This window comes from Typopeltis vanoorti, chromosome 9 (assembly GCF_054136105.1).
Source record: "Typopeltis vanoorti isolate ZY-2024b chromosome 9, IOZ_Tvanoo_1.0, whole genome shotgun sequence".
Taxonomy (NCBI): Eukaryota; Metazoa; Arthropoda; class Arachnida; order Uropygi; family Thelyphonidae; genus Typopeltis; species Typopeltis vanoorti.
Genome location: NC_143557.1, coordinates 19,416,641 through 19,432,044, shown reverse-complemented (window position 1 = coordinate 19,432,044; position 15,404 = coordinate 19,416,641). Strand labels below are relative to the sequence as shown.

The 15,404-nt window shown below is 35.6% G+C and overlaps 1 protein-coding gene across 4 annotated transcripts in view; it reads left to right on the top strand.

The window, feature by feature from the left end:
* The window catches only part of LOC150102911 (DNA-directed RNA polymerase III subunit RPC5-like), a 459,314-nt gene that overhangs the window by 350,722 nt on the left and 93,188 nt on the right, over window positions 1–15,404 (top strand). For all 4 annotated transcript variants that reach the window (XM_090397865.1, XM_090397866.1, XM_090397864.1 and 1 more), the window contains exon 14: window positions 4,398–4,900. In XM_090397865.1, the coding sequence (XP_090253991.1) occupies window positions 4,398–4,900 (503 nt within the window). The remainder of the gene's footprint in view (window positions 1–4,397; window positions 4,901–15,404) is intronic.

The window sequence follows — 15,404 nt, the reverse complement described above, 5'->3', positions numbered from 1 at the left end:
TACAAAAAGAAGTGCTGAATTTAGTAATATGGATCGAGCCACATAACTAAATTATAATTTGATAATATGGAGGAGGATCGAAGATAAATCAGCACAGATGAAACATTTGAAGAATCCTGTAATTTGATCTGTGATTTGACCTTAGCCTAGCCTTTGAAACGGTTACTGCTTGAACAGTGGTTTAAAAATAAATACGTACTTCGACTGTCACAAAGACTTCTTTGATCACTGATGCTTGATATCTGAAAAAAATCAATTTTTATTAACAGTGGTTACATTCTTGAAGAGATTTTCATTATTTTGAATACTCTGAAGAAATTTGGAATGAAATTTTTCTGCCTCAGTTTGATCGTTGTCCAAAATTTTGTAACTGTTTTCGATTCAAATGTTGCTTGTGTGAAAATTTTGTCGTACTAAAATTCGTCCTTCTCTCTTTTGAACCACGTTCAACAGAGTTCAGTTATGTAGAAAAGTTCTGGTATTGAGACTACATATTTTTAGATAAATGAGTTTAATAAAATAAACAAATGTAACCCTAAAAGTTTCATAAGTCAATATACATACACTGTCAGGGATGCTAGCAAAAGCTCCACACACAAAAAAAAGACTAGAAACAATTAAATTAACATCGTTTTATTCTGGTTACCTGTTTGTACATACTGATTGTGAAGTTCTGATGGCATAATTAATTGTTTCTTTCTTTCTTTTTCTTTTTTGTATAACTTTTGCTGGTACCCCTTAAAATGTAAGTCTGATGACTTATGAAACTTATAGGATTATATTTGTTTATTTCATTATATATCTAAAAACATGTAGTCTCAATACTGGAAGCTTTCTATAGAACTGCTAAATCACAGAAACTTATGCATTCATCTAGAGTTTAGTTATTTTAGAGTATTTTTAAATGTTTACTTCATAGCTACCCACTTTGAGCCACTTAAACAATGAAAAAAAATTTTGTTTTTGGTATAATCATCCCAGTCTGCTATCAAAATCTTGTATAGTTTCATACATTTTTTTTTTTTTTTATAAATTTGACACAGACTTTTGAACAAGTATGCATTAAAAACATCATTTAATGCAACCCGTCAACAACACAAACAGCAAGCGCATTTACAGTGCATTTAATTGTTTCACTTTACAGACTTATTTTAATTTTTTTTCCCCTCCTTTCTTACAAACTTCTATTCATTTACTCATTCTCATACCATACATAATACAGAAAAAAAAATATTAGCCCATTCACAGTATAAATGTACTATAGTTTACAAATAACCTTTCATGGGTGGGAGCAACATAAAATAAATGTTTGCTGCATTATGTTGATCATTACTGTAATTATTAAAACAATAATTTCTAAAAAAAATTCTTCATATATTTAGTTCATTTAGGTAATATGTTTGCAGTAGTTTACATATAAATTATATGTACCAAGAAATTAAATTTCCCTTTTTTCCTAAGTGTGAGCAAGTAAAAAAGCGAAAGTTTGTATGTGATGTAACTTCTTGACTGTGTTACTTATATAGGCAGATGAGTTCATCATCAAATTCCTGACATGTATTCTCAAGGGGTGTACAGGATATGATAGTACAACGTGAAAAATTTACATCATTACTGACTTCTTATCTACAATTTTCCTCCAGATCAATCTGTTACCTGTCAAGACTCCAACATTGTCAGATCTTACATTTCTATCTTCTAAGGCACTTTTTACCATATCAATCCATCTATATCTCTATTTCTGAGTCTTTATTATTATTATTATTATTATTATTATTATTACGGGTATCTCCATGGAGTCAGTAGACTCATCGCGGGAGACCCAAACTAGCAAAACCATAGCAAAACCCTGAGATTAGCTCTGCTAACACATTCCTGGATGCTAACAATGTTAAGTTCTTTCCTAATATCCTTGTTTTTAATATGATATTGCCATTCATGCCATTTGTTCACACCGCCTAATCTTTCGCAAGACTCTCATATCTGCGGTGTCTAGTCTTTAGTCAAGTGTTTTACTTCTAACCAGCTCTCAGATGCATAACTTAAAGTTGGTTTGAATACAGTCTTGTATACAGCTAATTTAGTGTTTTGACTAATTTCTCTCTTATTCCAAATAAGTTTATTCAGTTGATTTCCTACCAGCTTTGTTGATTCTGTTGTCTATTTCCATATTTAATTTACCATCTTCACTAAAAATCGTGCCTAAGTAGCTGAAATGTTTCACTCGTTCTATAGGTTCTCCATTCACAATGCAGTTGATTTTTTCAACATCTGTATATTTTCGTTGTTTTTGTCTTGTTATTGCTGACCTTCATACCATGTCTATTACAACAGTTATTCACTTTAATCAGGGAATCTTACAGATTTGTAGCAGATTTATTTAGAAGTATAACATCGTCTGCATAAAGCAAAGAGCTGACATCTCCAATTTTGATATCAGGTTTAATACCACTTTCCTTCATAATGCGATCCATATAGATAATGAATAACAGAGGGGATAATGTGCATCCTTATCTGACACCAGATTTAACATTAAACCATCTTCCTGTAATTCTTTCAATTCTAACTGCTGACTTACAACTCAAATACAGACTAAGTGTTGCTTGATATAATGCCCAACTGACACCATATAACTGTAGCGTTTTGAATAGCTCCTCTCTTGGCACCTTGTCATATGCCTTTTCCAGATCTGAAAAACTTAAATACAGATCTTTGTTATATTTCCATGATTTCTCAACTATCTGTCGTAAAGTGAAAATCTGATCCTGACAACCTCTATTTGGCCTGAATCCAGGCCAAGCTTCTCTTCCACAATCCTTCTCAACCATTTCTCAAGTATACTGGCATAAATCTTACCAGGAACACTCAGTAGAGAAATACTTCTTTAATTCTCACATTCAGTTTTATTTCCATTTTTATATATGGGTACTATGGGAGCTCTACTCCAATCAACTCGAATTTGTCCCTCTGTCTAGACCTTCTGAACTATGCAGTGCAGCCACTGTAAGAATTGTATATCTCCATACTTCAGCATTTCTGGTCGAATATCATCTACTCCCTTCCTTTCCATATTTCAGACTTTTGATGCCTTTTTCTACTTCAAGTGGATACGTATTCCTTTTGTGCCTGTCGAGTGTTTTTTACTGCTGTGCTGTCACTGCTTGTTTCATTTAGCAATTTTTCAATGTAATTACGTCATACTTCAAGGATATCTTTTTCTCCAGTTTCATGTCACCTTTATCATCTCTAATTCCTTTTACAGCAATCTTTCCTCCATTTCTGAGCTTCTTCAACAGCCTCCAGAATATCTTGCCACCTTCTTGATATTTATTTTCTATGTTCTTACCAAAGCCTTCCCATGACTTTTGTTTAGCTAGTTTTACACAGTGTATAGCTTTCTTACATTTGTCTCTGTATTCTCTAAGAGCACAAGCTGACTGACTTTCTGAATTGATTAACGTATTGAATATTTTTGCTTGAGAGATTAGATTCCTCACTTGGTCATACTCGCACTCACTCGCTTCATGGGTGCCTTCACACAAACTCACTTGCTTCCACCCTAATTGCTTAAATTTCCCTGAATTTCCATGTCAGCATGCTCAGTGTACAAAGCTCTCTCCAGACATCTAACACCAAAACCTTTCAGAATCAGTCTATCTGCATTGTACAAATCCTTCTTTCCATCAGACAGTGACCACAGATCCACAAATTCTACATCATTCGTTTTGCACAATCTGCATATAGACTCATTTTCTATCAATGCTCTACTCCTCAGTTTGTCTCTATCATAGCATGGTAGGAGACTTACAATCTTCACTTTCTCACTCTTCAGTTCCAACAACTCCTTGACGTTCTCCCTCATAGAATACTTCTAAGACAGGACCAACGATAAACAAAGAAGTACTGGATTGGATTCCATGAAAGGAAAAATGACCTCAGCAGCAACCAAAATTGTGATGAAATCATCAGAAATATCATATAATAAGCAATATATCATATAATATAGCAAATGTTCTCCTTTTTCTTTCAAAGCCGTGAAAAGCTTTTTAGTTTTATTTTTCATTTCCATTCTGATATTATCATGATAATACTAAAATGGAACTGCATATCTGCTGAGTTGTCAACAGCTTGAAATACACACTTAATAAACTGTAAGAGTGGAATAAAGATTTCTTCATTTGTTGATATTTGTAAATGAAAATAAAACAATATGCAGTGTTTAATCAAATGCATTCACACCAAAAGCAACCAGAATTATAACCATTATTTTTGTATTCAAAATGGTTGTATCAGTTATAGTATTATTAAGAATCAGACTAATAAGTGATGTAGGTTAGAATTTATTAGGACTTTTTTATTGTGTTAATTTTAATGTTAAATGTACTCTTATTTTTTAGATCTACAACAGAATTCATTCATTCTTCCAAAATCTCGACAAAGGAAAAGGACAAAGTCTTTTCAGGAGTCATTTAGTGATAATGAAAGTAGTGGTACTGAATCTGAAAAGATAAATATTGATCATTTGATTTTGAAAAAAGAATCAAGATCAAAGTATAAAGTGTTAAATACTTCTTCTGAAACAATTTCTAATTCTGGTGAAAATAAGATTATTAGTACCTCTAGAGCTAGAGCTGGATTGAAACCACATGCTCACATTGCCACCTTAGAAATTTCCCCCACACCTACTAATTATCCTTCTCCTGAACTGAAAGCAGAATTGCATAGATTTGCAAAAGAGAAGCTTTTAAATAATCACTGTTTATCTCTTAATGAAATAAAACAGTTATTAATGGAAAAGTTGCATGAATGTTCACCTGGTTATATTTTGCATACAGCAATTACAAATGAACTATTGGAAGATACACTTTTAGAAGTTGGAGCACAAAAACTTCAGAACAAGGTAATTTTTTGCATGTCTGATATATAAGTTTATTGATTAACTTTATTTTGTTTACATCCCATACTATTCTGCTATTCTTGTCTGTTATATATGTCTCTCTATTATGCTAACATGATAAATAAAACAGCAAGATCACCAAGTCGTTAGTATCTCTCTCTCTCTCTCTCTCTCTCTCTCTCTCTCTCTCCACTCAACAGTCTGTGGGTTAGAATCTGACTGTTGCAAGGTTGTTTATAAAAATTATTAGGTGATAAATGATTTTCATCATCCAGTGTGAGAGACTTAGTGTAGCTTGAAATGTACCATGTTGAGTCTAGGGCAGCTGGAAGCAGTGCATTATCCAGAAGTATTCATTCTTCTAGGCTCTAAAACTAAAAGGACATAAAAACTGAAGATATTCTGGATGTTTGGAGTAATTGCTTTGAAAGATTTGCTAAATAAGAGATGCAGAACAGTAATAAAATATATTCAAGAGTCAGGAGTATTTATCAACACTTGAGGTTGAGAAAGGCATCAGAAAATTGAAATGTGCAAATGCAACTGGAGTAGATATCATCATCATATTTATTCCTGATACACCCCAGGTGGGCACTAGAGTCACCAGAGAACGTGGTGGGGAATTTGAGCTGTGCTGAAAAAAGTGCTTTTTTAATTGGTGAATAGTCTGTTTTTCTACGTTTTTGTAGTGCTACGTTGTTTTTCTGGAATACGAGTGTCCTTCAAAAACAACCTTCAGTGGTTGTTTTTGAAGTTAGTTGTTGTCGCTATATCGTGTATTTTGGTTACCAAGAAGACGGGGTCGGAATCGGATGCATAATGGTGGAAGACAAGACAAAGATAACATAAGTTTTCATTATTTAGTTTTATTTTATTTATATTTAGTATACTTAAATGTTTTGTTTGTACTTTTACTTATATAGTTATACTCCCTTATACTTATTTAGCATTTAGTTGCGACACTATTTTTGACACTAATTAGCGACACTACTTTGAATAATGGCGGCAGTGGCAGTTAAAATTGCAAATCACCAAGTCCTCCCCATTTAAGGAATCCTCGTAGAAAGGCTTAGATGTTGGTTAAACATGCTTATTAAATAATTTAAGGAATTTACAACATACACAGAATATAAATTAAATTAAACTTGATCTACGTAGGCTGTTCAATAAGTAATAAGACTATATTTATACAGAAAACAGATTACCTTTAATCGTCATCATTTACATGGTCTTTTTCGAAGTAACTACCGTGAGACTCGATGCATTTGTCCCAACGTTGCATCCACTTCTTAAACACATGTGAGAGTCCGTTTTTTGAGAGTTCTTTCAAAACCGCCTCCGCAGCTTTTACACATGCTTTGTTGCTTTCGAAATGGTGGACTCTTAGTGGTTTCTTGAGCTGAGGAAACAGCTAGAAATCACACGGTGCGAAATCAGGACTATATGGAGGGTGTGGTAGGATATCTGTGTTGTTCTTCTGCAAAACGACCACTACACAACCAGCAATATGTGGCCTTGCATTATCGTGGTGCAATAAGAAGTCATTCTTCAGCAATGGACGCTTCCTTTTGATGTGCCTGATGATAATCGCTGCTCTGTTGATCATTGTCTCTGTGATGGACATTGAAGGTCTTCCTTCACATTCAAGATCTTCCACATTTTGCCTACCTTCCTTAAAAGTTTTATGCCGGTGAAAAACACTTGCCCTCGACATTGCTTCATCATGGAAAGCTTCACATATCATATTAAAAGTGTCCGATGCCGATTTTTGCAAACGCACACAAAATTTAATCGCTTAACGCTGTTCCAAGGATGCTTCCATTTCGAAGACTGGTCACGCCTCGTAGGTGCTCCGATGAGCACTTGCATTTAGTCACATGACACTCTGCCACATCAGCCCATATACACCATCTATCAACCTCTTTTGTTAATACAGACAGCAACATTTCTTTATTCCACAGAAATTAATATTGTGATGAGTGGTTTCGCCACAGTAAAATTAGTCTTATTACTTATTGAACAGCCCACGTATATTTCCAATATTTCAGCAACGTCACATTGCCATCTTCACAGAACTTAAAATAAAGACACATGCACGCAGGCACTATACACAGTAAATGAGGATGAAGCAGGAAGCTATTGTTTCTCCTAAAAGTCCTGATGGTGCCCCTTAGTGGGCTATGTAGGTATTCTTGGCTGTTGGCTGAAGGTCTTCTGATGTAAGTCTCCCAAATTTGGGGCAGTCTCATGCAACCAAATTTGTTGAGGTTTGGACTGTTTCTTAGGGCTGAGGCTGATTCCATGAATAGCCTTTCATATTTGAATTTACTATGGTATATTACCATGGCTTTCTTCCACTGTATTCTGTGGCGTGTATCCAGAGCATGGTTTGCAAGACCAGAGTGGCTGTACTGGTGAAACCAGATGTAGCCCTTGTGTTCTGAAATTCTGATATTCACTGTCCTGCCTGTTTGGCCAAAGTAGGACAGCTTACAGCTGCAAGGAACCTGGTAAACAAAAGGCAGGTCTAGGGGAAGTGGTTGGTCTTTAGTGTAGCGGATAAGGGACGCCAATTTTCTATATGGTCTGTAACACGAGGTCGTCATGTTTTTTTAGGATTTTGGTAATTTTTTCCGAGGTGCCTCGGATGTAGGGAATGGTAATGGATTTAGATTAATCCTTGTTGTGAAGGGGGGAGGGGGGGGGTTGTGGTTTACTGGTTTAAATATTTTTCGGATTTTTTTTTTGGGAGGGGGGGCCATTGGCTGAGAAAGTATTAAGGAAGTGTTTTTTTTGGGGGGGTAGATATTGGCTGAGAAAGAGCCACGGTAATACACCATAGTAAATTCAAATTTGAAAGGCTATTCATGAAATCAGCCTCAGCCCTAAGAAACAGTCCAAACCTCAAGCATGAGACTGCCCCAAATTTGGGAGACTTACATCAGAAGACCTTCAGCCCAACGGCTAAGAATATCTACATAGCCCGCTAAGAGGCACCATCAGGACTTTTAGGAGAAACAATAGCTTCCTGCTTTGTCCTCATTTACTGTGTGTAGTGCCTGCATGCACGTGTCTTTATTTTAAGTATCTGTGAAGGTGGCAACGTGACGTTGCCAAAATATTGGAAATATAGATTAAAGTTTAATTTAATTTATAATCTGTGTACGTTGTAAATTCCTTAAATTATTTAATAAGCACATTTGAGGACTCCATTTTGTGTGATACCATACAGGATTTTATAGCATGCGGGACTTGTGGAATGTATGCGTCCCGGCAGGTGAGAGAAGAGGGAATACGTATATGCGCAAAATGCAGGCAATGGGAGGAACTTGGTGAATTAGAGATGACTATAACTGACCTCACTGAGTCGAGAGGGAGAATTCTCCTTATAGAGCGATGAGTGGTATATGATAGAGGGAGAGAGAAATATGAATAAAATAATGAGAGTGGGGAGTATGGAAAGGGTGAATGATTGTGAAGTTTTAGGAGGTGGTCTCAATTGGGAGGATGAATGGCAAATAAGAATGACTGACTTGCAGAGAGAGATAGATGAGCCGAAAGAGCAGGTGGAATGTCTAGGGAATGAGATAAGAAGTGTGAAAGATGAGATAAGGCGAATCAGAGTAGGAGTGAGAGAGACTTATGGGAATGATAGAAGAGGAGAGAATAGGAACAGTATAAGAGGGAATGAGAGATAGTTATGGGAATCATAGAAGAGGAGAGAATAGGAACAATATAAGTGGGAATGAGAAATAGTTATGGGAATGATAGAAGAGGAGAGAATAGGATAAGTGGAAGAGAGGGAATGAGAGAGAGATATATAGGAATTATAGAAGAAGAGAGAATAGGAACAGTGGAAGAGAGGGAATGAGAGAGTTATGGGGATGATAGAAGAGGAGAGAATGGAAACAGTAGGAGAGAGGTTATGAGAGGAATGCAAGGGAGCACTGGAACTAGGGATAGAGTGATGTCTGGAAGGTAGGTAAGTAGGGAAGCACAGAGAGAAAGTGTTAGAGGAGAGAGAGTGAGGGATGCATGTGAGCAATTGAGGAATAGGGTGGTAAGAGGTGTAATGTATGGAGACTCAATGATCTGTGGTGTTCGAGATAGGATGCATGAGGAGTGTTTGCCTGGAGGAACAATAGAAAGTTGGCTATGGCAATTAAGAGAGGTGAAAGGATGGATGAGATGATTGTGATGGTAGGAACAAATGACTTGAGTGATAATGTAAATTCGGCAGTGAGAGATGTGAGATTCTTGCTTGAGGTTGTACGAAAGAAGACACAGAGAGGAAAGATAGTGTGTGTGTTGCCTAGGAATAATAGTGACGAGCTGAGCAGAAGAGCAGTAATATTGAATAACATAATAGCTAGAATGTGTCAGAGGAGAGGATTGGAATATGTGGATGCTTGGAGGGCGTTTGAGGACAGAAAGGAATTGTATGCGAGAGTCTGCTTGCATTTGAATGAGGAAGGATGTAGGCATCTGGAACAGTAGTCCAGATGTGGTCTAATCAAGGCTTTCTACAGTGGAATGACCACATCCTTATCAGTGTTCTTAGTATACTGGCATTTCTTCGCGCTGTTTTTATTATTTTTGTACATATACCCCTTGAACTTCAATTCTTTATCCCCTAAGATCCTCCACATCCTGTAATATGTCTCTATGATACACAACTATACTTTTTTGAGATCCCAAATGCAAAACCTTAAATTGAAATCCTCACTTGTCAGCTCACATAGCCACTTTATTCAAATCGCTCTGAAGCACCAGTACATCCACATCATTCCTAATAACTTTTCCCAGCTTAGCATCATCTGCAAACAGCTGAATATCATTAACAAACAAATTAAACAGCAGTGGTCCCTGTGAGGCTCCTCCTGAGAGGCATGGCACATCTGTACACTGCCATTTGATATCAATTAGAAAGCCAGTTTGCTATTCAATCAACCAACTGATTTTTCAATCCCATTTGCTGTAACTTATACACCAGTTTATTATGTGGTAGCCTGTCAAATGCCTTTGTAAAATCCAGAAGTATTATTGTATATGAATCACCCCTATCCAGAACTGTAGTCACCTTATTATAAAATGTAAGTAAATTTGTAAAACACGACCTCCCTTTAACAAACCAATGTTTATCTCTATACAGAATCCTTCCCTTTTCCACCCAATCCTGTATTCTATTCCTAATGAATCTCTCCAAGACCTTAACAACCACTCCAGAAATGCAAACTGGTTTGTAATTTGAAGCATCTGTTTTGCTTCTTACTTTATGCAATTGAACAATCTTGCCCTCTTTCCATTTATTATCAGAGTGGATAATTCTTTTTCCACTCTATATTGGAAACATGGATAAGCCATGTTCTTGATATAGCCTATGTATTGCATGATATAATATCTCACTTACACCATATAACTGTCATGCTTTGAACATCTTTCTGAACATATTCGTATAAGTCGTATTCCTTTTCCAGGACTACAAAACTTAGATACAGATCTGTTTTTATATTCCCATGATTTCTCAGTTTGTCTTACAGTGAAAATTTAATCCTGACAAACTATTTGGTCTGAATCACAGGTTGTTCTTCTCCTCCAGACTTCTCTTCAGTGATTTTTCTTACCTTCTTAAAGTTTTTCATTGAGTGTACTTGCATCAATCTTACCTAGAACTCTAGGGAAATTCCTCTGTAATTCTTACATTCAGTTCTGTAGATTTTTTTTTATAATGGATACTATGAAAGTACTACTCCCATCATCTGGAATTCGACCCCTCTGAACCAGCCCTTCTGAATGCAGTGTACACTGTAAAACTTTTATATTTTCATATTTGAGCATTTCTGGCCGAATATCATCTCCTCTGGCTGCCTTTCCACAGTTCAGTTTTTTATGACTGTTTCTTCCTCAAATATTGATATTTACTTTAGATTGTTTTCTTCTTGAATGTTTTTTCTACCACCATGCTATCACTACTTCTTTCATTTAGTAATCTTTCAAAATAATTACTTTAGACAATTAGAATATATTATCATCAGTTTTCATGTCACATTATCATCTCTAATTCATTTTATAGTACTCTTTCCCCCATTTCTAAGCCTTTGTCGTGTCGACTTTCCCATAAAACTTCCTTTTCTTAATTCTCAATTCCCAATATGGCCGTACCTCTGACAAGAATGAAGCTGATGTCTTGTGAGACAAAGAATTGCAAATGGCGGATGCCAACTTCTTTGTCTCAACTCTGGTTCTATCTCCCTATTTAAACTCAAAGAAATTTATTTGTTTTGCTGCACCACTTTGAGTCCTAGTATATATTGAAATTAAAACCAGGGAGTTAGAAGCCAGTCAGCATTCATTCTTCTCAATAAATTTTCGTAACTTGCAATCGTGACCTGATCCTTAATTATTTCCCGCCTTTAAGAAGTTCGATTAACTTTTATGAACAAGTGCAGTAACTCTAGACATAAGGAAAACTAACTTCATTGTAATAACAAAACAATTTAATTTCACTAAAATAAAACATACAAGTCATTTATATAAACTTAGTCAGTCTTTCAATCTAGATACACATACATATTATCTTATTCTTGCACACATATTTAAATAAAACACTTGAAAATTCATGTTTAAGAATACCAATACTAAATTATAAATCACAGAAATACATTACTTTGCTTGTATTACAGAATACCAAAGTTAAAGATTAGTTACTTATTTTTTTCTCTCTCTTAAACACGCTAGGAATCAATCAAAACTTTCCTTAATTGTCCTATCCAATTTAACATTTCTTTCTCTTTTCCAAGATCTGAGTAACATTAATAGTTCCTTTACAAATACATAATTCAAAACAGTGACATTATTTCTTGCATTTATATTCGGCCACAGTTCTAGTATTGTCCCTTTTCACACACCTTAGATCCTCACAATTAAATTCACAGATTAGAAAATATAAAGTTCGTCTTACCGATTCGCTGCACTAAATCTCCAGGCAACTTCAGATTTATTTCATCACAATAATACCTAGGCTTTCCTTCTGTAATTTCGAATGGACATCCACATTCTTGTTTTCCACCATTAAGTCTGCTGGGCTTTCTTTATCTCTGACTGGTAGTATTCTATGTCTTACGATTATACTTTCCACTAACTAGAGGAACCACGTGGAGGCTTCTCTCCTACCAGTCGGACGATCTATCTCACAGGTGGACAGCAGCAGGAAAAACATCTCCGAGAAAAAAAGCCTTGAACATCACGATGCATTCGCTTTTAAACTGCCTCTCTTTCCTGCTGTCGTCAAACACGCATGCGCCCTACTCTCCTGCATTTCTCCCAGCACATGGTGCCACTCGTGGCAACCAAACTAAACTCTCGTAACTTTCCATTCAGTGAAGGGGTGTGGGGGACACAGTTCTTCACAACAGACTTATTGAAGTTGGCCATACACAATTGGTATAGTATTTGATTTCTCTTTTTTAGCAACTGATTAGATGTTCACATACAAAATTTCCGACTAAGTAACTGTCACATATTTTGTACACTAAAATTTCACAATACTAAATTAAGATTATATAATACTATATTACAAAATTATACACAAACGTTCACTTCTGGTAGATTATTAATTTCTTAATTTAAACGATAAAATTGTTATGTCTTCCGACATAACAAAGGCATCCTCCCTTACAAAAAAAAAATTTAATTATTTTTAATTTTAATTAATAAAAAAAAAAAGAAAATAAAAGAATTTTTTTTTGTTTGTTTGTTCTCTCATGCTTCCTGTATGTTCTCAGGGGGAGGTTTTTATCTTCCTTCATCTGGTACAGAAACTTCTAAACTTGTTATATGAAAATTATGCTCTGATGGGTTTGGATCCCTCTGCCCCAAACTTTCCTCAGTTTTATCTTGTTCATTTTCTATTCTATCACTCAAATTTTGTCTTGTATCACATATATAATTTTCCTCTGCCACTGGCATAGTTTGAGACTCATTCTGACTATTTTGTACAATCTTATGTCCTTCTTTTTTCTGTATTAGATTACTCTCTGCTTGCATTTTTCCATTACATGATCTCTCATTCCTATTTAAATTTTTGTTTCCGTGATTCTCTCTGCCAAACCTCGTCCTTCCCATTAGACTAATCTCATTCCTGGATAGATTACAAGAAAACTCATACTTTTCTAGGAAATCATTTCCTAGAAATACCTGAAATCTTGTAAGTGATGTCTTAGGGAGCACTAGCAATTCATGCCAAATCCACATATTAAATTCAGCCAGATATAACTTTAACCTAACCTTTTTTTCTGTATACACTGGGGACGATGTAACTCCTGCTAACCTGATAGGTCAATGGAGATGTCGGATTCCCCACCATATGTGTGATCTTATTTTTTTGAAGTACTTTCCAGAAATCACTGGGACTTGGCACCCGGTGTCTAACAGTACATTGCAATATGACCCTTGTATTATGCCCCTAACCTTTAATTTTGACTCTCTTACATTCTTACGATCTTTATTCCTATTTTTATTACTACCTTTCACATGCCCTAAATTTGATTCTTTGTTATTCTCCCATGAAGGTCTATTAGAATAACAGTATCTCGCGATGTGCCCCGTCCAGTTACACTTAAAACATCTAAAGTCTTTCTTAAAATTTTCTCGACTATATCTATTCTGAGATTTACCGATATTCAGCCTTTGTTCAGTCATGGCTTCAACTTTGTTCATTAGGTCATCAATTTTACTTAATAAAGGCAGATTTTGTTGCTCTACCTCAGCTTTTACAGTTTCTCTAATCTCGTCTGCATGCACAACAGGAGGCTCTGTGGATTTTGCCGAACAAGTCGCCAACTGTTGCAATACAGCATCGAGACGTTCCGATATAGGCTTCTGTGATCTGTCCACCTCATGCTTTATCATGGAGCTAATTTCCTCCCTGCTAATCTGATTGATTTCTGCTACCGTACGTTCATCACAATTAGCCCTTTGATTGACAATTTTGGATTTGTGTTTGTCATTACATCCTGTTTTTTCATGTACTTCCTTTTCCCTTTTCTGCCCGTTTTCTAAGTTATCATTGTTTCCCGAATCAGTACTTTGTCTAACCACATTAACCTGCATTAATTTAGATGAGGGGAAAATGTCTCCCAGCATCTGCTCCTTTTCCTTCACCGCGCTATAGCATTCCCTCTAAATTGCTCAGCCTTTTCTTATAAGCAGTCTCCCTTAATTCAGGTCTTAATCCCTGCTTGAATTGTAAAAGGACAACCCGGTCTAAGTGAGACTTATCTTCACTTGATACACTGAGACTGTTTGCTAGGGTCAGCAAATGATTGTAGTAGTCAGTTACACATTCATTATCCTTCTGGGCACTACCCTGTAGTTTCCAGAGATTTGGGCCAATACTCTTCAATATAGAAAAATGTGATATTAAGGTTTCTTTGAACTTTTCATACTCTAAAGTTTCCTTCAGAATCGGGGAGGAATATAGGAAGGTCTTTGCCTTTCCCACCAACTTACTCCTAAGTAAGATTAACAACTGAAGGTCAGACCAATTTGCTAACTTACTTAGTTTCTCAATGTAGGCGAAAAATGCCAATACATCGTCACTATCCTCACCCAAGAATTTGGGAATACCTGTTGGGGATTCACTGTCCTCAAGAACTCTGTTTCATCCATCTTAGTTGTCGTACTTAGTGCCATATCAATAATATACCAGTCACAAATTCTAAGATAAGATTTCAAATTTTTGCAAGTTCACTCTTTCCTGCCTAGAGCTACAACCTGCTTACTCAATTTAACAGATTCTATTAATATTTCTTTATTAAATTAAAATCCTACCGGCTGTGCCATTTTGTCGTGTCGACTTTCCCATAAAACTTCCTTTTCTTAATTCTCAATTCCCAATATGGTTGTACCTCTGACAAGAATGAAGCTTATGTCTTGTGAGACAAAGAATTGCAAATGGCGGATGCCAACTTCTTTGTCTCAACTCTGGTTCTATCTCCCTATTTAAACTCAAAGAAATTTATTTGTTTTGCTGCACCACTTTGAGTCCTAGTATATATTGAAATTCAAACCAGGGAGTTAGAAGCCAGTCAGCATTCATTCTTCTCAATAAATTTTCGTAACTTGCAATTGAAAGCCCACCTTTAAGAGGTTCGATTAACTTTTATGAACAAGTGCAGTAACTCTAGACATAAGGAAAACTAACTTCATTGTAATAACAAAACAATTTAATTTCACTAAAATAAAACATACAAGTCATTTATATAAACTTAGTCAGTCTTTCAATCTGGATACACATACATATTATCTTATTCTTGCACACATATTTAAATAAAACTCTTGAAAATTCATGTTTAAGAATACCAATACTAAATTATAAAATCACAGAAATACATTACTTTGCTTATATTACAGAATACCAAAGTTAAAGATTAGTTACTTATTTTTTTCTCTCTCTTAAACACGCTAGGAATCAATCAAAACTTTCCTTAATTGTCCTATCCAATTT